This window comes from Coregonus clupeaformis, chromosome 6 (assembly GCF_020615455.1).
Source record: "Coregonus clupeaformis isolate EN_2021a chromosome 6, ASM2061545v1, whole genome shotgun sequence".
NCBI lineage: Eukaryota > Metazoa > Chordata > Actinopteri > Salmoniformes > Salmonidae > Coregonus > Coregonus clupeaformis.
The window spans coordinates 27879536-27906793 of NC_059197.1; the positions used below are offsets into that span (position 1 = coordinate 27879536).

At 44.2% G+C, this 27258-nt stretch overlaps 1 protein-coding gene across 3 annotated transcripts in view; it reads left to right on the plus strand.

Moving 5' to 3' along the window:
* Positions 1–27258, plus strand: part of LOC121567612 (alpha-2-macroglobulin) — a 49957-nt gene that overhangs the window by 13754 nt on the left and 8945 nt on the right. The window contains exons 9-29 of one of the 3 annotated variants that reach the window (XM_041877792.2): positions 15–126; positions 209–318; positions 524–691; positions 853–1089; positions 1426–1489; positions 1791–1936; positions 4962–5111; positions 6582–6812; positions 12207–12300; positions 13951–14104; positions 14359–14584; positions 14748–14874; positions 17546–17667; positions 17852–17903; positions 18051–18134; positions 18448–18624; positions 19098–19179; positions 19424–19580; positions 20168–20242; positions 22601–22766; positions 22859–23055. In XM_041877792.2, the coding sequence (XP_041733726.1) occupies positions 15–126; positions 209–318; positions 524–691; positions 853–1089; positions 1426–1489; positions 1791–1936; positions 4962–5111; positions 6582–6812; positions 12207–12300; positions 13951–14104; positions 14359–14584; positions 14748–14874; positions 17546–17667; positions 17852–17903; positions 18051–18134; positions 18448–18624; positions 19098–19179; positions 19424–19580; positions 20168–20242; positions 22601–22766; positions 22859–23055 (2931 nt within the window). The remainder of the gene's footprint in view (positions 1–14; positions 127–208; positions 319–523; positions 692–852; positions 1090–1425; positions 1490–1790; positions 1937–4961; positions 5112–6581; positions 6813–12206; positions 12301–13950; positions 14105–14358; positions 14585–14747; positions 14875–17545; positions 17668–17851; positions 17904–18050; positions 18135–18447; positions 18625–19097; positions 19180–19423; positions 19581–20167; positions 20243–22600; positions 22767–22858; positions 23056–27258) is intronic. The other 2 variants (XM_041877793.2, XM_041877794.2) reach the window with 2 other exon arrangements.

Below are 27258 nucleotides of genomic sequence, written 5' to 3' on the forward strand. Positions count from 1 at the left end.
CTCATTCTCCCTAGACTGACACAACTGGTTGTGCAACCCAAATGATCGACGTGACCCGGTTCGGTCTAAATGAATCAAAGTTTGATGACTTCGAAGTGGAGACTGAGATGGAGGAATATGGAACGGGTAGGAGAGAACTTTATCTTAAACGTAGAGGTGTTTACATGCTCAACTGTTGACCTCTGACCCTTGCCTTTGTTCTCTCCAGGGGTCATCCTTAAAGGTAGTGGCAAGGCAAGCTTCACCAATGTCATCATAACTGTTCGTTTTGAGGACGTGCCCCAAGCATATAAACCAGGAATTGCATACGAGGGGAAGGTGAGGACAAAATATATTAACAAATGCCTTTTTAATAACACTGCAGGGAAATGGATTGCTCAGAAAAATCGATTTGAGCATGAAGTGGGGATAAATGTTAACATGTAATTTCGAGCATCTAAACTAGGCTCTTGATGTGTTGTATGCAATGGGAGTGTACATTTAGTATATGGATGTCTGCAGTCATCCTGTCCTGTGTTTTCAGATCAAAGTGACCGGTCCAGACTCTACTCCCGTTCCCAATGAGCCTGTATATCTCTTCCTACACAACAGTGGCACATCTGAGAACTGGACTCTCACCACAGACAGCAAGGGCATTGCTTCTTTCTCTCTAGACACCTCTTCGTGGAGTTCTGATTCTGTGTCTCTGTCGGTCAGTACTTACTCACTCACTCATGTTTTCCTCTATTCAATATTTATTGATATTTAAATATTACGTTTGTTCTGAATGATATCATTAATTTCTCCTGGTGTATTCTCCAAGGTTACTACAATTGTTTATTTTTCATATATTTTCTGTATTTTTTGAACCAGGCTCGTTATCAAAAGGTTGAGGAGGATTATCTGTACGAGCAGGATGTGCGTAGACCAGAATATTCATCCGCTTACCATTTCGCATGGAAATTCTATTCCAAGAGCAAGAGTTTTGTGAAGATAATGCAGGGAGAAGGGAAGTTCTCCTGTGAGAAGGACGGGATTGTTCTTGCTCGCTACATCATCCAAGGGGAGGAGCTGATAAAGGGACAGACGACCCTGGACTTTTTCTATCTGGTAAGGTTAAAGGGATTTTCCACTCAAAATAGAACCTAACCTTTTTCCACTTTGTCTGTAGTTTTGGGATGTAATTGTACTTACTTTGGTATTTGATTGTCATATTGTGTTGCTTTTGGAAATATTTTAAGAATGGCTCGGGCAAACCATACAGTACTTTACATGCAGTTGAAAAGTTAATAATGGGTGATATACAGTAATTAACACTTTAATAATGCAGTAACTTCAAGATATTTGCTAGGAGATCTCCCAGTTTTAGCCAATGTTCCTGTCTCCCTGGTTCGTTCTCTGGTTATTAATGTTGATGCTGCAACCTGGCTGTCTCTTATGTCCCAGGTTATATCTAGAGGCAGCATTCAGCAGCATGGCCGTCTTCCTGTGACCGTTAAAGAAGGAAAAGGTAAATAAATTGGACTTGGATTCTCCCGACTGCTTCCTGACATTTATATTTAGGACTTCTTAGAACCCCACTTGATTAGAGAACATATCTCCTCGAAAGGCCTAATGGCATTAAACTGGCATGGGATAAATCTGTCACGACTGGATTAAATCATCCAGATTACATCTTCAATACAAGCTCTTACTTCACAGTGCACAGTATATTTCAATTTCATAGACTAGTCACAGAACACTGTCTGTATTGGATGCTCGGTGGCTTACGGTGAGCTAATGTCCATCCCTTTGTCTGTCTCTCATTTCAGTTAATCAAGGGGAGCTGACGCTCTCGCTACAGCGGATGCCTGAGCTGACCCCTTTTGCCCAGGTGGTGGTGTACACCGTGTTGCCTGATGGGGAGGCAGTAGCAGACAGCCGAGACTTCCCCATTCACCTCTGCCTGAAAAACCAGGTAGGCAACTAGGCACCTTTGCCAGCTACCTGAGATGTCAAAATGTCTCATCAGAGAGCCTGAGCCGTATGGATATATCGGGGCAACGTGCACTACAATCGATTTCCAAAAGGACTTTGCATCAAACTATGATATGAAATGCTTCAACTGCTCCTCTTTTGATCATCAAATCTGTTGGGTCTGTTTCTGTCCCTCTACACAGTACTCTAGCAGTATTATGTTGTGGGCTCTGTTCCAATATTCACATCAGTATGCTACTGTACTTGAAATGAACCAAAGTGTTTGACATGTATGCTAGTATACAGTGCCTTCGGAAAGCATTCACACCCCTTTATTTCCCCCCCATTTTGTTGTTACAGCCTGAATTTAAAATTGATTTAATTGAGATTTGTCCACTGATCTACACACAGTACCCATAATGTCAAACATGGAATTTTGTTTGTAGAACATTTTAGAAATTAATAAAAAATTAAAAGTCTAAGTATTCAACCCCTTTGTTATGGCAAGTCTAAATAAGTTCAGGAGTAAAAATGTGCTTAACAAATCACATAATAAGTTGCATGGACTCATTCTGTGTTCAATGATATTATTTAACATGATTTTTGAATGACTACACCATCTCTGTACCCCACATATACAATTATCTGTAAGGTCCCTCAATTGAGTAGTGAATTTCAAGCACAGATTCAACCACAAAGACCAGGGAGATTTTTCAATGCCTCGCAAAGAAGGGCACCGATTGTCTGCTAAATTAACTAGTGTAGCCCACAGCCATTTGCCACATCAGGACCTAACATAAGGACAACTCAGAGTATGCTATTATTTTATTCTGAAATAAACTACATTTTCTTTATATCATGCTTCTTTAGACCTGTCTAAAATAAATAATGGATTTATTGTGAAGTTGTAGGATATATTACATGGATTTATTAGACTTTTTAAAATGGCTTGTAGGCTATGTTTGGAAGCCAGGAGATGCTAAATGTGTTTATGTTAATTAATGGTCAATTACCGTGAGACCGACAGTTATTTGCTTGACAATCACCGGCTGACCAAATTTCATGACTGCCACAGCCCTAGGTGTGCAAAGCTCAAAGACTCACAGCTGTAATTGCCGCCAAAGGTGCTTATACAAAGTATCGACTCGGGTGAAATACTTACAGTGAGGGGAAAAAAGTATTTGATCCCACTGACAAAGACATGATCAGTCTATAATTTTAATGGTAGGTTTATTTGAACAGTGAGAGACAGAATAACAACAACAAAATCCAGAAAAACGCATGTAAAAAATGTTATAAATTGATTTGCATTTTATTGAGGGAAATAAGTATTTGACCCCTCTGCAAAACATGACTTAGTACTTGGTGGCAAAACCCTTGTTGGCAATCACAGAGGTCAGACGTTTCTTGTAGTTGGCCACCAGGTTTGCACACATCTCAGGAGGGATATGTCCCACTCCTCTTTGCAGATCTTCTCCAAGTCATTAAGGTTTCGAGCCTGACGTTTGGCAACTCGAACCTTCAGCTCCCTCCACAGATTTTCTATGGCATTAAGGTCTGGAGACTGGCTAGGCCACTCAAGGACCTTAATGTGCTTCTTCTTGAGCCACTCCTTTGTTGCCTTGGCCGTGGGTTTTGGGTCATTGTCATGCTGGAATACCCATCCACGACCCATTTTCAATGCCCTGGCTGAGGGAAGGAGGTTCTCACCCAAGATTTGATGGTACATGGCCCCGTCCATCGTCCCTTTGATGCGGTGAAGTTGTCCTGTCCCCTTAGCAGAAAAACACCCCCAAAGCATAATGTTTCCGCCTCCATGTTTGACGGTGGGGATGGTGTTCTTGGGGTCATAGGCAGCATTCCTCCTCCTCCAAACACGGCGAGTTGAGTTGATGCCAAAGAGCTCCATTTTGGTCTCATCTGACCACAACACTTTCACCCAGTTCTCCTCTGAATCATTCAGATGTTCATTGGCAAACTTCAGACGGCCCTGTATATGTGCTTTCTTGAGCAGGGGGACCTTGCGGGCACTGCAGGATTTCAGTCCTTCACGGCGAAGTGTGTTACCAATTGTTTTCTTGGTGACTATGGTCCCAGCTGCCTTGAGATCATTGACAAGATCCTCCCGTGTAGTTCTGGGTTGATTCCTCACCGTTCTCATGATCATTGCAACTCCGCGAGGTGAGATCTTGCATGGAGTCCCAGGCCGAGGGAGATTGACAGTTCTTTTGTGTTTCTTCCATTTGCGAATAATCGCACCAACTGTTGTCACCTTCTCACCAAGCTGCTTGGCGATGGTCTTGTAGCCCATTCCAGCCTTGTGTAGGTCTACAATCTTGTCCCTGACATCCTTGGAGAGCTCTTTGGTCTTGGCCATGGTGGAGAGTTTGGAGTCTGATTGATTGATTTCTTCTGTGGACAGGTGTCTTTTATACAGGTAACAAACTGAGATTAGGAGCACTCCCTTTAAGAGTGTGCTCCTAATCTCAGCTCGTTACCTGTATAAAAGACACCTGGGAGACAAATCTTTCTGATTGAGAGGGGGTCAAATACTTATTTCCCTCATTTAAAATGCAAATCAATTTAACATTTTTGACATGTGTTTTTCTGGATTTTTTTGTTGTTATTCTGTCTCTCACTGTTCAAATAAACCTACCATTACAATTATAGACTGATCATTTCTTTGTCAGTGGGCAAACATACAAAATCAGCAGGGGATCAAATAATTTTTTCCCTCACTGTATGTAAATTAGATTTCTGTATTTCATTTTAAATATATTTCTAAAAATGTGTTTTCACTTTGTCGTTATGGGGTTGTGTGTGAGAGAGAAAAAAACATATTTAATCCATTTTGAATTCAGGCTGTAACACAACAAAATGTGGAATAAGTCAAGAGGTATGAATACTTTCTGAAGGCACTGTAGATATATTTATGAAGCAATGTGTTGGACATGTATTCTAAGTGGTATGCTAGTATAGGTATATTTAAACATAGCTGTGGTGTCTCCCTCTTTTCGCCTCTCCAGGTGTCCCTGACGTTCTCGGCCCTCCAGGAGTTGCCAGGGGAGAAGACCTCTCTGAGCATCCAGGCCCACCCAGGGTCTCTGTGTTCTCTCAGGGCCATTGACCAGAGTGTGCTGCTGCTACAGCCTGAACAGGAGCTCAGCCTAGACTCTGTACGTTCTCCATGGCTGCGTCCCAAATTGCACCCTATTCCCTTTGTAGTACACAACTTTTGACCAGGGCCACATAGGGGTCTGGTCAAAAGTGGTGCACTATATTGGAAATAGGGTGCCATTTGGGACAGGACACAGCCCATCACACATTCACTTACTAACTGTTGACTCACCACACTGAGCTGATCACACATCCTCTTTTGGCATTGTTTTTGTGCATCCATGTATTTCAAGATAGGATTCAGCTCACTTTCAGCTTCCTAATAATAATAATAATAATATGCCATTTAGCAGACGCTTTTATCCAAAGCGACTTACAGTCATGTGTGCATACATTTTACGTATGGGTGGTCCCGGGGATCGAACCCACTACCCTGGCGTTACAAGCGCCGTGCTCTACCAATTGAGCTACAGAGGACCACATTGAGCTACAGAGGACACGTGTGATTGTCTGCGAGCAGAATGAGGTCTTAGCTGCTTTGCAGTTACACAACGTGTGATATTCAGGGCAGGAAATACAAAGAATAGAAGGCAAACAATGTGATCCACATTATCTAGCCAACATTTCAACAGTAACAGTTTATTGAGCTAGAGCTGGTTCTATTTTCAGTCCAACAGTTATATAATATCTGGCACAGTCCCACAGTGTTAATGAGTTCCTAACAAACACTATTAGTTACTTTGCTTCGAGTCAACAACACAGAACTTGGATAAGTAAAACGTCCAAATGAGTGTTTGCAATATGCTGATTTGTTCAGTACAAATGGCATGTGCTCTTACTGCTTTTAAAAAACTCACTCAATCTGCTTAAAGAGTAATATGCCAAGCACTTTAAAGGGATTGGGTTTTTGTGAACTGCATATTCACCTCCAGCACCGCCCCAACAACATGTGAAAACGTTGCATTTCTATGTTCCGTATTAATAAAGGAAGGTAAGAGTTTCCAACGACGTCAACCAATTAGTAGGAAATGGCTCCTTCACAATTGGTTAAAAATCACGATGCACACAGATGATGTCATTAATAGGCGGCAGGTAGCTTAGTGGTTAAGAGCGTAGTGCCAGTAACCGAAAGGTCGCTGGTTCTAATCCCCGAGCCGATTAGGTGAAAAATCTGTTGATGTGCCCTTGAGCAAGGCACTTAACCCTAATTGCTCTTGTAAGTCGCTCTGGATAAGAGTGTCTGCTAAATGACTCAAATGCTTCCTCTGACCATGTATTAACCACTGTCTGATACTTAAAGTTCAGAAGTTTTAACTTGGGACTATTTCGTTGATTCTCTTGTACCACTCAAGCTAAATCGAGTACAGATCCAGTATTTGCCATATGTATTTAACCCAGGTGTTATCCTATGCACTGACCTTGTCCTGACTATGTACTGACCCTGTAACCACTTTCTGATCACACTCTGACCATGCACCGACCACGCTCTGACCATGTCAAGATGTTGTGGATTACATCTCTCTCTGCAGGTCTTCAGTCAGCTGCCTGTTCAGAAGTTGTCTGGATATTCATACAGAGTAGAAGACTTTGACCCCTACCCATGCCAACCATTTCCTCCAATCATTGAAGAGGAGATGGAAGTGCTCCCTGCACTTGAACTGAGCGAGGAGTTTGAAGCACCACCCGTACCTAATAGGAAAAAACGCTCATTCTGGTTTGGCCCCAACAACGAAAAAAACGATGTTTACCACATCTTTAAAGTAAGAGGCTCAAATAAGTTTGCTGTTTTTGTCTGTTTAGAATATGGAAAATGTATAAATAAATACTTAATATTTAAGTAAGAAAGTAGACACTGAATTAATTGAACTGGAATGCGGTCTGTGAAGACCTATAGTGCCTAGCGAAAGTATTTATCCCCCTTGGCGTTTTTCCTATTTTGTTGCATTACAACCTGTAATTTAAATAGATTTTTATTTGTTAATGTAATGGACATACACAAAATAGTCCAAATTTGGTGAAGTGGAAAGAAAAAAATTATTTGTTTCAAAAAAGTTAAAAAATAGAATAACGGAAAAGTGATGCGTGCATATGTATTCACCCCCTTTGCTATGAAGCCCCTAAATAAGATCTGGTGCAACCAATTACCTTCCGAAGTCACATAATTAGTTAGATTAAACACAGGTGGACTTTATTTAAGTGTCACATGATCTCAGTATGTGTGTGTGTATGTATACAGTGGGGGAAAAAAGTATTTAGTCAGCCACCAATTGTGCAAGTTCTCCCACTTAAAAAGATGAGAGAGGCCTGTAATTTTCATCATAAGTACACGTCAACTATGACAGACAAAATGAGAAAAAAAATCCAGAAAATCACATTGTAGGATTTGTAATGAATTTATTTGCAAATTATGGTGGAAAATAAGTATTTGGTCAATAACAAAAGTTTCTCAATACTTTGTAATATACCCTTTGTTGGGAATGACACAGGTCAAACGTTTTCTGTAAGTCTTCACAAGGTTTTCACACACTGTTGCTGGTATTTTGGCCCATTCCTCCATGCAGATCTCCTCTAGAGCAGTGATGTTTTGGGGCTGTCGCTGGGCAACACGGACTTTCAACTCCCTCCAAAGATTTTCTATGGGGTTGGGATCTGGAGACTGGCTAGGCCACTCCAGGACCTTGAAATGCTTCTTACGAAGCCACTCCTTCGTTGCCCGGGCGGTGTGTTTGAGATCATTGTCATGCTGAAAGACCCAGCCACGTTTCATCTTCAATGCCCTTGCTGATGGAAGGAGGTTTTCACTCAAAATCTCACGATACATGGCCCCATTCATTCTTTCCTTTACACGGATCAGTCGTCCTGGTCCCTTTGCAGAAAAACAGCCCCAAAGCATGATGTTTCCACCCCCAAGCTTCACAGTGGGTATGGTGTTCTTTGGATGCAACTCAGCATTCTTTGTCCTCCAAACACGACGAGTTGAGTTTTTACCAAAAAGTTCTATTTTGGTTTCATCTGACCATATGACATTCTCCCAATCCTCTTCTGGATCATCCAAATGCACTCTAGCAAACTTCAGACGGGCCTGGACATGTACTGGCTTAAGCAGGGGGACACGTCTGGCACTGCAGGATTTGATTCCCTGGCGGCGTAGTGTGTTACTGATGGTAGGCTTTGTTACTTTGGTCCCAGCTCTCTGCAGGTCATTCACTAGGTCCCCCCGTGTGGTTCTGGGATTTTTTGCTCACCGTTCTTGTGATCATTTTGACCCCACGGGGTGAGATCTTGCGTGGAGCCCCAGATCGAGGGAGATTATCAGTGGTCTTGTATGTCTTCCATTTCCTAATAATTGCTCCCACAGTTGATTTCTTCAAACCAAGCTGCTTACCTATTGCAGATTCAGTCTTCCCAGCCTGGTGCAGGTCTACAATTTTGTTTCTGGTGTCCTTTGACAGCTCTTTGGTCTTTGCCATAGTGGAGTTTGGAGTGTGACTGTTTGAGTTCAAACTTGTTCAAACTTGTCTGTCATAGTTGACGTGTACCTATGATGAAAATTACAGGCCTCTCTCATCTTTTTAAGTGGGAGAACTTGCACAATTGGTGGCTGACTAAATATTTTTTCCCCCACTGTGTGTATGTATGTATATATATATATATATATATATATATATATATATATATATATATATATATATATATATAGCTCAAAAAAGGGAACACTTAAACAACACATTGTAACTCCAAGTCAATCACACTTCTGTGAAATCAAACTGTCCACTTAGGAAGCAACACTGATTGACAATACATTTCACATGCTGTTGTGCAAATGGAATAGACAACAGGTGGAAATGATAGGCAATTAGCAAGACACCCCCAATAAGGACTGGTTTTGCAGGAGGTGACCACAGACCACTTCTCAGTTCCAGTTCTTCCTGGCTGATGTTTTGGTCACTTTAGAATGCTTGCGGTGCTTTCACTCTAGTGGTAGCATGAGACGGAGTCTACAACCCACACAAGTGGCTCAGGTAGTGCAGCTCATCCAGGATGGCACATCAATGCGAGCTGTGGCAAGAAGGTTTGCTGTGTCTGTCAGCGTAGTGTCCAGAGCATGGAGGCGCTACCAGGAGACAGGCCAGTACATCAGGAGACGTGGAGGAGGCCGTAGGAGGGCAACAACCCAGCAGCAGGACTGCTACCTCCGCCTTTGTGCAAGGAGGAGCAGGAGGAGCACTGCCAGAGCCCTGCAAAATGACCTCCAGCAGGCCACAAATGTGCATGTGTCTGCTCAAACGGTCAGAAACAGACTCCATAAGGGTGGTATGAGGGCCCAACGTCCACAGGTGGGGGTTGTGCTTACAGCCCAACACCGTGCAGGACGTTTGGCATTTGCCAGAGAACACCAAGATTGGCAAATTCGCCACTGGCGCCCTGTGCTCTTCACAGATGAAAGCAGGTTCACACTGAGCACATGTGACAGATGTGACAGAGTCTGGAGACGCTGTGGAGAACGTTCTGCTGCCTGCAACATCCTCCAGCATGACCGGTTTGGCGGTAGGTCAGTCATGGTGTGGGGTGGCATTTCTTTGGGGGGCCGCACAGCCCTCCATGTGCTCGCCAGAGGTAGCCTGACTGCCATTAGGTACCGAGATGAGATCCTCAGACCCCTTGTGAGACCATATGCTGGTGCGGTTGGCCCTGGGTTCCTCCTAATGCAAGACAATGCTAGACCTCGTGGCTGGAGTGTGTCAGCAGTTCCTGCAAGAGCAAGGCATTGATGCTATGGACTGGCCCGCCCGTTCCCCAGACCTGAATCCAATTGAGCACATCTGGGACATCATGTCTCGCTCCATCCACCAATGCCACGTTGCACCACAGACTGTCCAGGAGTTGGCGGATGCTTTAGTCCAGGTCTGGGAGGAGATCCCTCAGGAGCCCATCCGCCACCTCATCAGGAGCATGCCCAGGCGTTGTAGGGAGGTCATACAGGCACGTGGAGGCCACACACACTACTGAGCCTCATTTTGACTTGTTTTAAGGACATTACATCAAAGTTGGATCAGCCTGTAGTGTGGTTTTCCACTTTAATTTTGAGGGTGACTCCAAATCCAGACCTCCATGGTTTGATACATTTGATTTCCATTGATAATTTTTGTGTGATTTTGTTGTCAGCACATTCAACTATGTAAAGAAAAAAGTATTTAATACAATTATTTCATTCATTCAGATCTAGGATGTGTTATTTTAGTGTTCCCTTTATTTTTTGGAGCTGTGTATATATATATATATATATATACACACACACACACACAGTGGGGAGAACAAGTATTTGATACACTGCCAATTTTGCAGGTTTTCCTACTTACAAAGCATGTAGAGGTCTGTAATTTTTATCATAGGTACACTTCAACTGTGAGAGACATAATCTAAAACGAAAATCACATTGCATGACATAAGTATTTGATCACCTACCAACCAGTAAGAATTCTGGCTCTCACAGACCTGTTCGTTTTTCTTTAAGAAGCCCTCCTGTTCTCCACACATTACCTGTATTAACTGCACCTGTTTGAACTCGTTACCTGTATAAAAGACACCTGTCCACACACTCAATCAAACAGACTCCAACCTCTACAATGGCCAAGACCAGAGAGCTGTGTAAGGACATCAGGGATAAAATTGTAGACCTGCACATGGCTGGGATGGGCTACAGGACAATAGGCAAGCAGCTTGGTGAGAAGGCAACAACTGTTGGCACAATTATTAGAAAATGGAAGAAGTTCTAGATGACGGTCAATCACCCTCGGTCTGGGGCTCCATGCAAGATCTCACCTCGTGGGGCATCAATGATCATGAGGAAGGTGAGGGATCAGCCCAGAACTACACGGCAAGACCTGGTCAATGACCTGAAGAGAGCTGGGACCACAGTCTCAAAGAAAACCATTAGTAACACACTACGCCGTCATGGATTACAATCCTGCAGCGCACGCAAGGTCCCCCTGCTCAAGCCAGCGCATGTCCAGGCCCGTCTGAAGTTTGCCAATGACCATCTGGATGATCCAGAGGAGGAATGGGAGAAGGTCATGTGGTCTGATGAGACAAAAATATAGCTTTTTGGTCTAAACTCCACTCGTTGTGTTTGGAGGAAGAAGAAGGATGAGTACAACCCCAAGAACACCATCCCAACCGTGAAGCATGGAGGTGGAAACATCATTCTTTGGGGATGCTTTTCTGCAAAGGGGACAAGTCGACTGCACCGTATTGAGGGGAGGATGGATGGGGCGATGTATTGCGAGATCTTGGCCAACAACCTCCTTCCCGCAGTAAGAGAATTGAAGCATTGAACCTCAAACAGTCACACTCCAAACTCCACTATGGCCAAGACCAAAGAGCTGTCAAAGGACACCAGAAACAAAATTGTAGACCTGCACCAGGCTGGGAAGACTGAATCTGCAATAGGTAAGCAGCTTGGTTTGAAGAAATCAACTGTGGGAGCAATTATTAGTAAATGGAAGACATACAAGACCACTGATAATCTCCCTCGATCTGGGGCTCCACGCAAGATCTCACCCCGTGGGGTCAAAATGATCACAAGAACGGTGAGCAAAAATCCCAGAACCACACGGGGGGACCTAGTGAATGACCTGCAGAGAGCTGGGACCAAAGTAACAAAGCCTACCATCAGTAACACACTACGCCGCCAGGGACTCAAATCCTGCAGTGCCAGACGTGTCCCCCTGCTTAAGCCAGTACATGTCCAGGCCCGTCTGAAGTTTGCTAGAGTGCATTTGGATGATCCAGAAGAGGATTGGGAGAATGTCATATGGTCTGGGGGGTGAATCAAGTGTTCTGTTTTTTTGTCTTATTTCTTGTTTGTTTCACAAAAAAGATATTTTGCATCTGCAAAGTGGTAGGCATGTTGTGTAAATCAAATGATACAAACCCCCAAAAATCCATTTTAATTCCAGGTTGTAAGGCAACAAAATAGGAAAAATGCCAAGGGGGGTGAATACTTTCGCAAGCAACTGTATACACCGTAATTTCAAAAATGTTCGGGTTTTTAAACTAATACCCACATAATTTAGCAAAACTGAAATACGGCATGATAAAATAGCCTTTACTCCCGGACACTGTTTTACCATTTTCTGTACTTCTAATTTTAGGAAGTTGGAATCAAGATCCTGACAAACTCCGACGTGAAAAAACCTTACGACTGTCACATACTATCTATAATGGAATATGGCATAAACGGAGAAAGTATGATATATTCTAATGTTCGAACTTTTCTAGTCTTAACCTAATACAGTGAGGGGAAAAATGTATTTGATCCCCTGCTGATTTTGTACGTTTGCCCACTGACAAAGACTTGATCAGTCTATACTTTTAATGGTAGGTTTATTTGAACAGTGAGAGACAGAATAACAAAAACAAAATCCAGGAAAACGCATGTCAAAAATGTTATGAATTGATTCGCATTTTAATGAGGGAAATAAATATTTGACCCCTCTGCAAAACATGATTTAGTACCTGGTGGCAAAACCCTTTTTGGCAATCACAGAGGTCAGACGTTTCTTGTAGTTGGCCACCAGGTTTGCACACATCTCAGGTGGGATTTTGTCCCACTCCTCTTTGCAGATCTTCTCCAAGTCATTAAGGTTTCGAGGCTGATGTTTGGCAACTCAAACCTTCAGCTCCCTCCACAGATTTTCTATATGATTAAGGTCTGGGGACTGGCTAGGCCACTCCAGGACCTTAATGTGCTTCTTCTTGAGCTACTCCTTTGTTGCCTTGGCCGTGTGTTTTGGGTCATTGTCATGCTGGAATACCCATCTACGACCTATTTTCAATGCCCTGGCTGAGGGAAGGAGGTTCTCACCCAAGATTTGACGGTACATGGCCCCGTCCATTTGATGCGGGGAAGTTGTCCTGTCCCCTTAGCAGAAAAACACCCCCAAAGCATAATATTTTCACCTCCATGTTTGACAGTGGGGATGGTGTTCTTGGGGTCATAGGTAGCATTCCTCCTTCTCCAAACACGGCGAGTTGAGTTGATACCAAAGAGCTCAATTTTGGTCTCATCTGACCACAACACTTTCACCCAGATCTCCTCTGAATCATTCAAACTTCAGACGGGCATGAATATGTGCTTTCTTGAGCAGGGGGACCTTGCGGGCGCTGCAGGATTTCAGTCCTTCACGGCGTAGTGTTACCAATTGTTTTCTTGGTGACTATGGTCCCAGCTGCCTTGAGATCATTTACAAGATCCTCCTGTGTAGTTCTGGGCTGATTCCTCACCGTTCTCATGATCATTGCAACTCCACGAGGTGAGATCTTGCATGGAGCTCCAGGCCGAGGGAGATTGAAAGTTATTTTGTGTTTCTTCCATTTGCGAATAATCGCACCAACTGTTGTCACCTTCTCACCAAGGTGCTTGGCGATGGTCTTGTAGCCCATTCCAGCCTTGTGTAGGTCTACAATCTTGTCCCTGACATCCTTGGAGAGCTCTTTGATCTTGGCCATGGTGGAGAGTTTGGAATCTGATTGATTGATTGCTTCTGTGGACAGGTGTCTTTTATACAGGTAACAAACTGAGATTCGGAGCACTCCCTTTAAGAGTGTGCTCCTAATCTCAGCTCGTTACCTGTATAAAAGACACCTGGGAGCCAGAAATCTTTCTGATTGAGAGGGGTCAAATACGTATTTCCCTCAATAAAATGCTAATCAATTTATAACATTTTTGACATGCGTTTTTCAGGATTTTTTTGTTATTCTTTCTCTCACTGTTCAAATTAACCTACCATTAAAATGATAGACTGATCATTTCTTTGTCAGTGGGCAAACGTACAAAATCAGCAGGGGATCAAATACTTTTTTCCCTCACTGTAAAGGATTAGTTTCTATTTACAGATATCCGTTTGAAATCAGTAGATGACAGTGATGCTCCAGTGTCAATGGCCAACATGATGCCAGACCACTCAGCAGCTGGAGCCTCTGACGGGCCTAAGGAGACCGTCCGCACATACTTCCCAGAGACCTGGATCTGGGACCTGGTGCCTGTGGGGTAAGCATTGTAACAGACACCATATTTGTAGTCCATTTATATTTAGTTTAACGCACATCCCTTTTCATGGGGTGCTAAGCTGACAATGCCTTGTAATAGGGTAATACTGAAACTACAGGCAGGTTTTTGTCCAAGGGGTACATTTGTCAGGGGGGGTTGGGAGAATGTTTTATTTATTGAATTGACCATTAATCATGTGTTCCAATGTTAATATACATTTTGTGTTTTTATTACACCCTTTTCACCACCACCAGAGATACAGGAAAAGTGAATGTTGAGAAGACTGTTCCAGACACCATCACTAAGTGGGCTGCAGGGGCGTTCTGTACTTCCCCAGTGGGTTTTGGCCTGGCTCCCAACACTGGCCTCACTGCCTTCCAACCCTTCTTTGTGAGCCTGACACTGCCCTACTCTGTCATCCGGGGGGAGGTGTTCACACTCAAGGCCACAGTGTTCAACTACCTCTCCAAGTGTATCATGGTAAGCCCTCCCAGTATTGTCTCTTTCTTTACCTCTCTAGTCCCACTTCATTTGGATAGTCCCTGTAGACAATCTGTAGATGCTCTGATGTTTTAAGGACGAGAGAAGAGCGGACGCATGGATCTAGGAAAGACTTGAGATTGACCCCATGTGTTTCTCCTAGGTGAAGGTGACTCTAGCTGAGTCGGACCAGTTCACAGCCAGGCCATGTGAAGGCTGCCAGTACACCCTGTGTCTGTGTGCTGAGGAGAGCAGGACCTTCAAGTGGATCCTCACCCCAACTGCTCTGGGTGAGCCATACAGTACTCTGTCAATCTATCACAATGCTATTGCGATAGACTCTCCCAATTTACTCCCTGCACCTTGGCCCTAGCCCCCTAACCCTTCTGTAAGGTGTAAGAAATATGGTGGTAACTCCACCACTATACTGCTTATACCTACCCATACCCTTAATTCATGCAAATGTTGAAGGGGAGGGGTAGGATGGGAATTGTGCCGTCTGTGGTACCACTGTGGTGCCTAAGGACAGGGTTGTTTACTTTGCACAGCTCTCGTCAGACTGAAATTTAAGAATATTCATTATTTATCTTATAGACATGGCTCAAATGAATTCCTTGTAGCTCAGTTGGTAGAGCATGGCGCTTGCAACGCCAATGTTGTGGGTTCGTTTCCCACGGTGGGCCAGTATGAACATGTATGCACTCACTAACTGTAAGTCGCTCTGGATAAGAGCGTCTGCTAAATGACTAAAATGTAAGTCAGAAGTTTACATAAACGTTAGCTAAATACATTTAAACTCAGTTTTTCACAATTCCTGACATTTAATCCTAGTAAATACTGTCTTAGCTCAGTTAGGATCACTACTTTATTTTAAGATTGTGAAATGTCAGAATAATAGTAGAGTGATTTATTTCAGCTTTTATTTCTTTCATCACATTCCCAGTGGGTCAGAAGTGTACATACACTCAATTAGTATTTGGTAGCATTGCCTTTAAATTGTTTAACTTGGGTCAAACGTTTCGGGTAGCCTTCCACAAGCTTCCCACAATAAGTTGGGTGAATTTTGGCCCATTTCCTCCTGACAGAGCTGGTGTAACTGAGTCAGGTTTGTAGGCCTCCTTGCTCGCACACGCTTTTCCAGTTCTGCCCACAATTGTTCTATAGGATTGAGGTCAGGGCTTTGTGATGACCACTCCAATACCTTGACTTTGTTGTCCTTAAGCCATTTTGCCACAACTTTGGAAGTATGCTTGGGGTCATTGTCCATTTGAAAGACCCATTTGCGACCAAGCTTTAACTTCCTGACTGATGTCTTGAGATGTTGCTTCAATAGATCCACATAATTTATCTCCCGAGTGGCGCAGGGGTCTAAGGCACTGCATCGCAGTGCTAGCTGTGCCACTAGAGATCCTGGTTCGAATCCAGGCTCTGTCGTAGCCGGCCGCGACCGGGAGACCCATGGGCCGGCGCACAATTGGCCCAGCGTCATCCAGGGTAGGGGAGGGAATTGTCGGCAGAGATGTAGCTCAATTGGTAGAGCATGGCGTTTGCAACGCCAGGGTTTTGGGTTTGATTCCCACGCGGGGCCAGTATGAAAAAAAATAAAAATAATGTATGCACTCACTGTAAGTCGCTCTGGATAAGAGCGTCTGCTAAATGACTAAAATGTAAATGTAATAATTTTCCTTTCTCATGATGCCATCTATTTTGTGAAGTACACCAGTCCCTCCTGCAGCAAAGCACCCCCACAGCATGATGCTGCCACCCCCGTGCTTCACGGTTGGGATGGTGTTCTTCGGCTGGCAAGCCACACCCGTTTTCCTCCAAACATAACGATGGTCATTATGGCCAAACAGTTCTATTTTTGTTTCATCAGACAAGAGGACATTTCTCCAAAAAGTACGATCTTTGTCCCCATGTGCAGTTGCAAACCGTAGTCTGGCTTCTTTATGGCGGTTTTGGAGCAGTGGCTTCTTCCTTGCTTAGCGGCCTTTCAGGTTATGTCGATAAGGACTCGTTTTACTGTGGATATAGATATTTTTGTACCTGTTTCCTCCAGCATCTTCACAAGGTCCTTTGCTGTTGTTCTGGGATTGATTTGCACTTTTCGCACCAAAGTACGTTCATCTCTAGGAGACAGAACACTTCTCCTTCCTGAGCGGTATGACGGCTGCGTGGTCCCATAGTGTTTATACTTGCGTACTATTGTTTGTACAGATGAACGTGGTACCTTCAGGCGTTTGGAAATTGCTCCCAAGGATGAACCAGACTTGTGGAGGTCTACAATTTATTTTCTGTGGTCTTGGCTGATTTCTTTTGATTTTCCCATGATGTCAAGCAAAGAGGCAATGAGTTTGAAGGTAGGCCTTGAAATACATCCACAGGTACACCTCCAATTGACTCAAATTATGTCAATTAGCCTATCAGAAGCTTCTAAAGCCATGACATCATTTTCTGTAAACAATTGTTGGAAAAATTACTTGTGTCATGCACAAAGTAGATGTCCTAACCGACTTGCCAAAACTATAGTTTGTTAACAATAAATTTGTGTGGTGGTTGAAAAACTAGTTTTAATGACTCCAACCTAAGTGTATGTAAACTTCTGACTTCAACTGTATATCCTAGCCCTGTAAAGACATTTTGACAATCGCTTGTACTTACAAGTCAAGAGGGATATCTGATGGCATGCTCAGGAAGATCTCCCTCAGGGGGTATCCGTGGTTATAGGAGAAAGGGAGGGAGGGAACGAGGGAATGAGAGAGGGAAGGAACGACGGAAGGAATGGGGGGTAGAACGAACGAACGAGGAGGGAGGGAGGGAACAGTTGAGCCAGGGTACATGAGTGACTTAGAGGAGAGGCTATAGGAAGAGAGGGTAAGAGGGAGCAAGCTGAGGGAGGGGCAGGTTAATGGGTGACTGGTCTAGACTTGCATGTTTATGTCTCCCTGGCCTGAACTATAGGGGAGGTGAGTGTGAAAGTGAGCGCTGAGGCATTGAAGACTGAGGAGCTCTGCGGCAACGAGGTGGCCACAGTGCCAGAGAGAGGACGCATTGACACCATTGTGCAAACACTGCTGGTGGAGGTGAGTGTCTGTCCTGTATAGCAAGTCTACGATTCAGGTCTAAAACATTTAATTAACCTTTAAGTGTTTACCATATAAATTCTATAATAGAATGAATTACAGTTGTCATCATTAGACCGTTTTATTTTGGTACTGAAGAAAGCCAGTAGTCTGTCTTTTCTCAATGTCGCTTTCCTTCTATTAGGCCGAGGGAACCCAGGAGACGGTCAGCCACAACGCTCTGCTCTGCCCTGCAGGTAATCTCCTGACCTCTATCAGTCATACTTTCTCATAATTACCCCGATGATTAAGTTGTTTTGGTTTAGATTACAGATATGTTTTAAGTGGTTATAACGGTTCTCAAGTAACTCAGTCTGTCTCGTTTATCTGTCTCCTGTCATCAGAGGGCCCAGTGGAGAAGGACATCTCTCTGAAGCTGCCTGAGGTGTTTGTGGAGGGCTCTGCCAAGGCCTCCCTTTCAGTACTGGGTGAGAATACTCCATCTGTTTTGCTGAGTTTTCACACCTAATTCTTAATTTTTACAACATTTTCAGGATATGTTTTCCATTTGGGTGCAGATTAAGTGTAGGCAAGGATTGTTCATCCCTCTATTCATGACGAGGGAAGTGGATATTCAACTATTCAACCTGCAGATCTATGATTGCCTTAAGGTTATGGGTGAGGATCGGGATAACCGTTGGTTAATTTTAGGGTTAGGGTAAGAAACCGGGATCTGCCGGTCGAATATATACACTGCCATTGACTAGAGACCTATGTTTGATTGTTGGTCTCTTTCACCAGGTGACCTGATGGGTCGGGCCATGAAGAACCTGGACAGCCTGTTGCAGATGCCCTATGGCTGTGGAGAGCAGAACATGGTGCTGTTTGCTCCCAACATCTACATCCTCAACTACCTGCAGAGCACCAGGCAGCTCACCATGGAGATCCAGACCAGGGCCACAGGCTTCCTAGAGAGTGGTGAGTGAGCTGGGTCCAGTTCAGTAAGGCACAACATGGCCGAACTGTTTTAAAATATGTTGCAACGAAAAACAAGCAATTATTATCAGACATGTTCAGTTACAGCCTGCACTCCCCGTTTTACTCAATAAAAATGTTAAAATATCCCTACTGGACACAACCCTGGTGAAATAGACTGCTATCTATTCTGAAGACTAATGCTTAATTAAATGTAATGCATAGAATGGGATATGACAAGATAATTTACTGTAAGCCTTGTACTTTTTAAATAATGAGCTGTGATTTAAAGGACTCTGCAAAGATTAACACTCTGACAGTTTGTGCTGTCTGATCATTTTTCTGTGTGCATCTCAGCTCTGACTAGCAACAACCTGTTGTCTATATTTGGCACTGAACCAGTTAACTGCACCTTGCACATACAATAGAAGTCCCTAGAAGGAGAGTGTTTGTTCATTTGGCCATTTGTGTTGCAGGCTACCAGAGAGAGCTCAACTACAAGCATGACGATGGCTCCTACAGTGCCTTTGGGCAGAGCGATGAGTCTGGAAACACCTGGTCAGTTTAATTGAAGTCCTCACAGTCATAATACCTTCTCATAGATCTTTTTTTGCAGTATGTAATCAAGGTAGGAATGTGATAGTCTCAAATCCATTCTAGTATGTGCTGTGGCAAATATAGAGTTGGCTTCAGCACATACAGTATGGCTACTGTTATCTAGATTATATGATCCATAGTTTAGGTAAGGCTCACCACATCTAGTCCTAGTAACTCCAGTGACATCTGCTCTGTGTCCTCTCAGGCTCACCTCCTTTGTGCTGAAGTCCTTTGGCGGGGCCAAGCCCTACATCTTCGTGGACCCCACCCACATTGCCCAGGCCAAGGCCTGGTTGGCCAGTCACCAGCAGAAGGATGGCTGCATTGCGTCAGTGGGGAAACTCTTCCATAACGGCATGAAGGTAAATGGGACTCAGAGCTCAGTTGGTAATAAGAGGAGGAGGAGTATCCTACTGTTGCCACCAAATGTGAAAAGGTAACGTTGAGGGTAGAGATTCAGCAGGAGGATCTGGTGCAAAAGTGTCCCATTCTATTTACAGTGCAATGTTGGAGTCGGCATAAAATCCTAAATAACTAACAAACCAAATACTTTGTAATAATACATAGTCTAACATCAAATATGTGTACTTTACATAATTCATATTGCACTGACACCTGGGATAGTGTACTGTTAAGGAGGACCTAAGGACCCCACGTGTGCCCCAAAGGAGTACAAAAGAGCACACGCTGAGCACAACAACAATCCCAAGCATGTTTTAGCCAGTCCTGAAAATACACCACCTCCCTAAAGTGACCTCTGTCTGACTAGTCCTGACAAAGTTTTTCCACCGCTGTTCTTTATCTTTGTGCACCATATCATGCGAATATTTTAAACACTGCAATGATTTTTGCCTGATATCGGTTGATATCAGTGTGACTTTGAAACTCTAGCACCTGGGAGTACTGTATGATGTTGGATGAAGTTTACTATCATTCTTTGTTGTCGTAGGGAGGGGTCGGGGATCAGGTGTCGCTCACTGCCTACATCACCACTGCACTGCTGGAGCTGGATGGCAACACTTCTGTGAGTTATCATCTCTCTTTCCATGTATTAGAATTTGTTAAACAACATCCCTTCGGAAAGTATTCAGACCCTGTTATGATGAGTTTCTGGTATCGAGAAGTTCCGGATGCAAGAGAGTAGTCGACACTCAAACGGGGAGTTGATTCAGTCATTATTTAATGGTTACAATAATGGATTCAATGACCGGCAGTACGGACGTAGCCTCCTGCCATATGAATGACTTCCATACAAAATCTTTCCGTTTATATAATGCTCTCCGAGCTGCTTCTTTATATTATCTGCCAACCATCATTGAGTGTCACTCATCTACCACAATAGCATCCCCATACTTGGTATTGTGTTTCACCCTAGCCAGGCCATTACATCACGTACACCTAAGATTATCACAAGTGGCCCCCAATCTATCGAGGCACACCGACCCTCTGTCACTAACCCGTGACACCAATAACACATGGCGTGTCCTTGTCCTCTGTCCCACATGCAGCTTATGAGTTAACATGCATTAATACATCCTGTATCAAAAGCCGTTATATCAGACCCCTTGACTTTTTTCACATTTTGTTACGTTACAGCCTTATTCTAAAATGTATTACATAGTTTTTCCCCCTTCGTCAATCTACACACAATACCCCATAATGACAAAGCAATTTTCTTTGAAAATTTTGCAAATTTATAAAGAATTAAGTGAAATATCACATTTTACATAAGTATTCAGACTCTTTACTCAGTACTTTGTTGAAGCACCTTTTGGCAGTGATTTCAGCCCCGAGACTTCTTGGGTATGACGCTACAAGCTTGGTACACCTGTATTTGGTGAGTTTCTCCCATTCTTCTCTGCAGATCCTCTCAAGCTCTGTCCGGTTGGATGGGGAGCATTGCTGCACAGCTATTTTCAGGTCTCTCCAGAGATGTTAGATCGGGTTCAAGACCGGGCTCTGGCTGGGCCACTCAACAACATTCAGAGACTTGTCCCGAAGCCAGTCCTGCATCGTCTTTTCAGTGTGCTTAGGGTCGTTGTCCTGTTGGAAGGTGAACCTTCGCCCCAGTCTGAGGTCCTGAGCGCTCTGGAGCAGGTTTTCATCAAGGATCTCTCTGTACTTTGCTCCGTTCATCTTACCCTCGATCCTGACTGGTCTCCCAGTCCCTGCCGCTGAAAAACATCCCCACAGCATGATACTGCCACCGCCATGCTTCACCGTAGGGATGGTGCCAAGTTTCCTCCAGACGTGACGCTTGGCATTCAGGCCAAAGAGTTACATTTTGGTTTCATCAGACCAGAGAGTCTTGTTTCTCATGGTCTGAGAGTCGTTAGGTGCCTTTTGGCAAACTCCAAGCGTGCTGTCATGTGCCTTTTACTGAGCAGTGGCTTCCCTCTGGCCACTCTACCATAAAGGCCTGACTGGTGGAGTGCTGCATAGATGGTTGTCCTTCTGGAAGGTTTTCCCATCTCCACAGAGGAACATTGGAGCTCTCTGAGTGACCATCAGGTTCTTGGTCACCTCCCTGACCAAGGCCCTTCTCCCCCGATTGCTCAGTTTGGCTGGGCGGCCAGCTCTAGTAAGAGTCTTGGTGGTTCCAAACTTCTTCCATTTAAGAATGGAAGCCACTGTGTTCTTAGGGACCTTCAACGCTGCATAAATGTTTTGGTACCCTTCCCCAGATCTGTGCCTCGACACAATCCTATCTCAGAGCTCTACGGACAATTCCTTTTGACCTCATAGCATGGTTTTTGCTTTGACATGCACTGTCAACTGTGGGACCTTATATAGACAGGTGTGTGCCTTTCCAAATCATGTCCAATCAATTGAATTTACCACAGATGGGCTCCAATCAAGTTGTAGAAACATCTCAAGGATGATCAATGGATACAGGATGCACCTGAGCTCAATTTCGAGTCTCATGGCAAAGGGTCTGAATACTTATGTAAATAAGGTATTTCTGTTTTTTATTTTTAATAAATGTGCAAAAAGTTCTAAACCTGTTTTTGCTTTGTCATTATGGTGTATTGTGTGTAGATTGCTGAATAAATGTTTTATTTAATCCATTTTAGAATAAGGCTGTAACATAACAAAATGTGGAAAAAGTCAACGGGTTTGAATATTTTCCGAAGGCACTGTACACAGTATACACTAGTTCATTTATTTATATTGCTAACATTATTCGGTACTCATACCCATATTAAAGATCTGATAAAAGGTCTGGGTTATATTCATTAGGGACCGCAATGGAAAACCTGTAAACATTTTGCAACTGAAAATGTGCATTTCTTATTGGTCCAGGTATTCCCTCGCAGTTTCAATCAGTGTTCCTCTGTTTAGTGCCTAATAAACACAACCCTCTTGTATGTGGGTGTGTCAGGACCCCATGGTGGAGAAGAGTCTGGCGTGTCTGAGGGCAGCAGTGTCTGACCAGCTGGAGAACACCTACACCACGGCCCTGCTGTCCTACACCTTCACCCTGGCCCAAAACCAGGACATGAGGGCCAAGCTCATCACCCACCTGGACAAGATAGCTGCTACCTCAGGTATGTGTTGTCTCTTTGTGAAAATGTCTGTCTCTCTCTACCTTTCTGTCTGACTGCTGGGAAACAGCCACTGACAATGAAAATGACCACAGGTGGCAATCGTCACTGGGAGAGAGCAGAGGCTTCTGGGACGAAGACTGACTCTCTGGAGGTGGAGATGACATCCTACGTGCTGTTGGCGCTGCTCTCAGGCCCCTCGATGCCAGGCTTTGGGCTTGGCTACTCCACCGGCATCGTCCGCTGGCTGGCCCAGCAGCAGAACCCGTATGGAGGCTTTGCCTCCACACAGGTACTTACTCACATTTTACATTTACATTTTAGTCATTTAGCAGACGCTCTTATCCAGAGCGACTTACAGTTAGTGAATACATATTTTTTTTATACTGGCCCCCCGTGGGAATCGAACCCACAACCCTGGCGTTGCAAACGCCATGCTCTATCAACTGAGCTACATCCCTGCCGGCCATTCCCTCCCCTACCCTGGACGACGCTGGGCCAATTGTGCGCCGCCCATGAGTCTCCCGGTCGCGGCCGGCTGCGACAGAGCCTGGATTCGAACCAGGATCTCTAGTGGCACAGTTAGCACTGCGATGCAGTGCCTTAGACCACTGCATCACTCAGGAGACTCACCACACCTGGGTTCAAACACTATTGGGTTTTCTAGGTCTGGAGACAATAATTCACTCTAGCACATAATCTACCTATCTCTCCTACTGTTAGTACATGGTTAAACATTGATCACACCAAATACTTACAGTGGGGGAAAAAAGTATTTAGTCAGCCACCAATTGTGCAATATATATGTATTCACCCCCTTTGCTATGAAGCCCCTAAATAAGATCTGGTGCAACCAATTACCTTCCGAAGTCACATAATTAGTTAGATTAAACACAGGTGGACTTTATTTAAGTGTCACATGATCTCAGTATGTGTGTGTGTATGTATACAGTGGGGGAAAAAAGTATTTAGTCAGCCACCAATTGTGCAAGTTCTCCCACTTAAAAAGATGAGAGAGGCCTGTAATTTTCATCATAGGTACACGTCAACCATGACAGACAAAATGAGAAAAAAAAATCCAGAAAATCACATTGTAGGATTTGTAATGAATTTATTTGCAAATTATGGTGGAAAATAAGTATTTGGTCAATAACAAAAGTTTTCTGTAAGTCTTCACAAGGTTTTCACACACTGTTGCTGGTATTTTGGCCCATTCCTCCATGCAGATCTCCTCTAGAGCAGTGATGTTTTGGGGCTGTCGCTGGGCAACACAGACTTTCAACTCCCTCCAAAGATTTTATATGGGGTTGAGATCTGGAGACTGGCTAGGCCACTCCAGGACCTTGAAATGCTTCTTACGAAGCCACTCCTTCGTTGCCCGGGCGGTGTGTTTGGGATCATTGTCATGCTGAAAGACCCAGCCACGTTTCATCTTCAATGCACTTGCTGATGGAAGGAGGTTTTCACTCAAAATCTCACGATACATGGCCCCATTCATTCTTTCCTTTACACGGATCAGTCGTCCTGGTCCCTTTGCAGAAAAAACAGCCCCAAAGCATGATGTTTCCACCCCCATGCTTCACAGTAGGTATGGTGATCTTTGGATGCAACTCAGCATTCTTTGTCCTCCAAACACGACGAGTTGAGTTTTTACCAAAAAGTTCTATTTTGGTTTCATCTGACCATATGACATTCTCCCAATCCTCTTCTGGATCATCCAAATGCACTCTAGCAAACTTCAGACGGGCCTGGACATGTACTGGCTTAAGCAGGGGGACACGTCTGGCACTGCAGGATTTGAGTCCCTGGCGGCGTAGTGTGTTACTGATGGTAGGCTTTGTTACTTTGGCCCCAGCTCTCTGCAGGTCATTCACTAGGTCCCCCCGTGTGGTTCTGGGATTTTTGCTCACCGTTCTTGTGATCATTTTGACCCCACGGGGTGAGATCTTGCGTGGAGCCCCAGATCGAGGGAGATTATCAGTGGTCTTGTATGTCTTCCATTTCCTAATAATTGCTCCCACAGTTGATTTCTTCAAACCAAGCTGCTTACCTATTGCAGATTCAGTCTTCCCAGCCTGGTGCAGGTCTACAATTTTGTTTCTGGTGTCCTTTGACAGCTCTTTGGTCTTGGCCATAGTGGAGTTTGGAGTGTGAATGTTTGAGGTTGTGGACAGGTGTCTTTTATACAGATAACAAGTTCAAACAGGTGCCATTAATACAGGTAACAAGTGGAGGACAGAGGAGCCTCTTAAAGAAGAAATTACAGGTCTGTGAGAGCCAGAAATCTTGCTTGTTTGTAGGTGACCAAATACTTATTTTCCACCATAATTTGCAAATAAATTCATAAAAAACCCTACAATGTGATTTTTCTGGGATTTTTCTTCATAGTTGACGTGTACCTATGATGAAAATTACAGGCCTCATCTTTTTAAGCGGGAGAACTTGCACAATTGGTGGCTGACTAAATACTTTTTTTCCCCACTGTATTTGTATATAAAATGTAGCATATTGGACATTGTGTGACAACCTGGCGCCGACGAAGATGGCGGCTTCGCGACTAGCTCTTAGGAACCTTTGCAGTATTTTGTTTTTTTATGCATTATTTTTTACATTATTAGCTCAAAGTGTTTTGTATCATTACATACAGCCGGGGAAAACAATTGGAAATCAGAGCGGCGGTAACTCACCAGCATTACGACCAGGAATACGACTTTCCCAAAGCAGATCCTTTGTTTGCTCTCCCCAGGGCAACTGAACTGATTCCAGCGGCTGACCCAAAACATTGCCGGCGGAGGAGAGGCACTCGGAGCGTCCTGCTGGTTCGACTTAGGAGGCGCGCACACCACCCACCGCTTCCAAGTATACTACTCGCTAATGTTCAGTCTTTAGTTAACAAGATCGACGAACTCCGGGCAAGGATTTCTTTCCAGAGAGACATCAAGGCCTGTAACATACTTTGTTAAACGGAAACATGGCTCTCTTGGGATATTCTGTCGAAATCGGTCCAGCCAGAGGGGTTCTCAGTTCATCGGAATAAATATCTCTCTGGGAAGCAGAAGGGTGGAGGTGTGTGTTTCATGATTAACGACTCATGGTGTAATTGTAGTAACATACAGTAACTCGAGTCCTTTTGTTCACCCGACCTAGAATATCTCACAATCAAATGCCGACCGTATTATCTCCCAAGAAAAAAATTTTCGGTTGTAGTCACGGCCGTGTATATCCCCCCTCAAGCCGATACCACGACGGCCCTCAAATAACTTCACTGGACTTTATGCAAACTAGAAACCACATATCCTGAGGCTGCATTTATTGTAGCCGGGGATTTTAAAAAAAGCAAATTTGAGGACTAGGCTGCCGAAGATCTATCGACTGTTGTACTCGCGCTGCCAAAATTCTCGACCATTGCTATTCGAACTTCCGGGATGGTTATAAGGCCCTCCTCCGCCCTCTTTTCGGCAAATCTGACCACGACTCCATTTTGCTCCTCCCTTCCTATATGCAGAAACTCAAACAGGAAATACCCGTGCTAAGGACTATTCAACGCTGGGCTGACCAATCAAAACACTCTTGAAGCGTGGATTCTGATCACGCGGACTAGGATATGTTCCAGGTAGCTTCCGAAAATAATTTAGACGAATACACTGAAACGGTGACTGAGTTTATCAGGAAGTGTATAGGTGATGTTGTGCCCACTGTGACTATTAAAACCTACCCTAACCAGGAACCGTGGATAGATGGCAGCATTCGCGCCAATCTGAAAGCGCGAACCACCGCATTCAACCATGGCAAGGTGACTGGGAATATGGCAGAATACAAACAGTGTAGCTACTCACTCCGCAAGGCAATTAAACTGGCAAAACATCAGTATAGAGACAAAGTGGAGTCGCAATTCAACGGCTCAGACACGAGATGTATGTGTCAGGGTCTATAGACAATCACGGACTACAAAAGGAAAAGCAGCCACGTCGCAGACACCGACGTCTCGCTTCCAGACAAGCTAAACACCTTCTTCGCCCGCTTTGAGGATAACACAGTGCCACTGACGAGGCCCACTACCAAGGACTGTGGCCTCTCCTTCTCTGTGGCCGACGTGATTAAGACATTTAAGCATGTTAACCCCCGCAAGGCTGCCGGCCTAGACGGCATCCCTAGCCGCGTCAAGATGGCCACCATTGTTCCTGTACCCAAGAAAGCAAAGGTAACTGAACTAACTGACTATCGCCCTGTAGCACTCACCTCTGTCATCATGAAGTGCTTTGAGAGACTAGTCAAGGATCATATCACCGCTACCTTACCTGTCACCCTAGACCCACTACAATTTGGTTACCGCCCCAATAGATCCACAGACGCCATCACACTGCCCTATCCCATCTGGACAAGAGGAATACCTTATGTAAGAATGCTGTTCATTGACTATAGCTCAGCATTCAACACCATAGTACCCTCCAAGCTCATCATCAAGCTCGAGGCCCTGGGTCTGCACCCCGCCCTG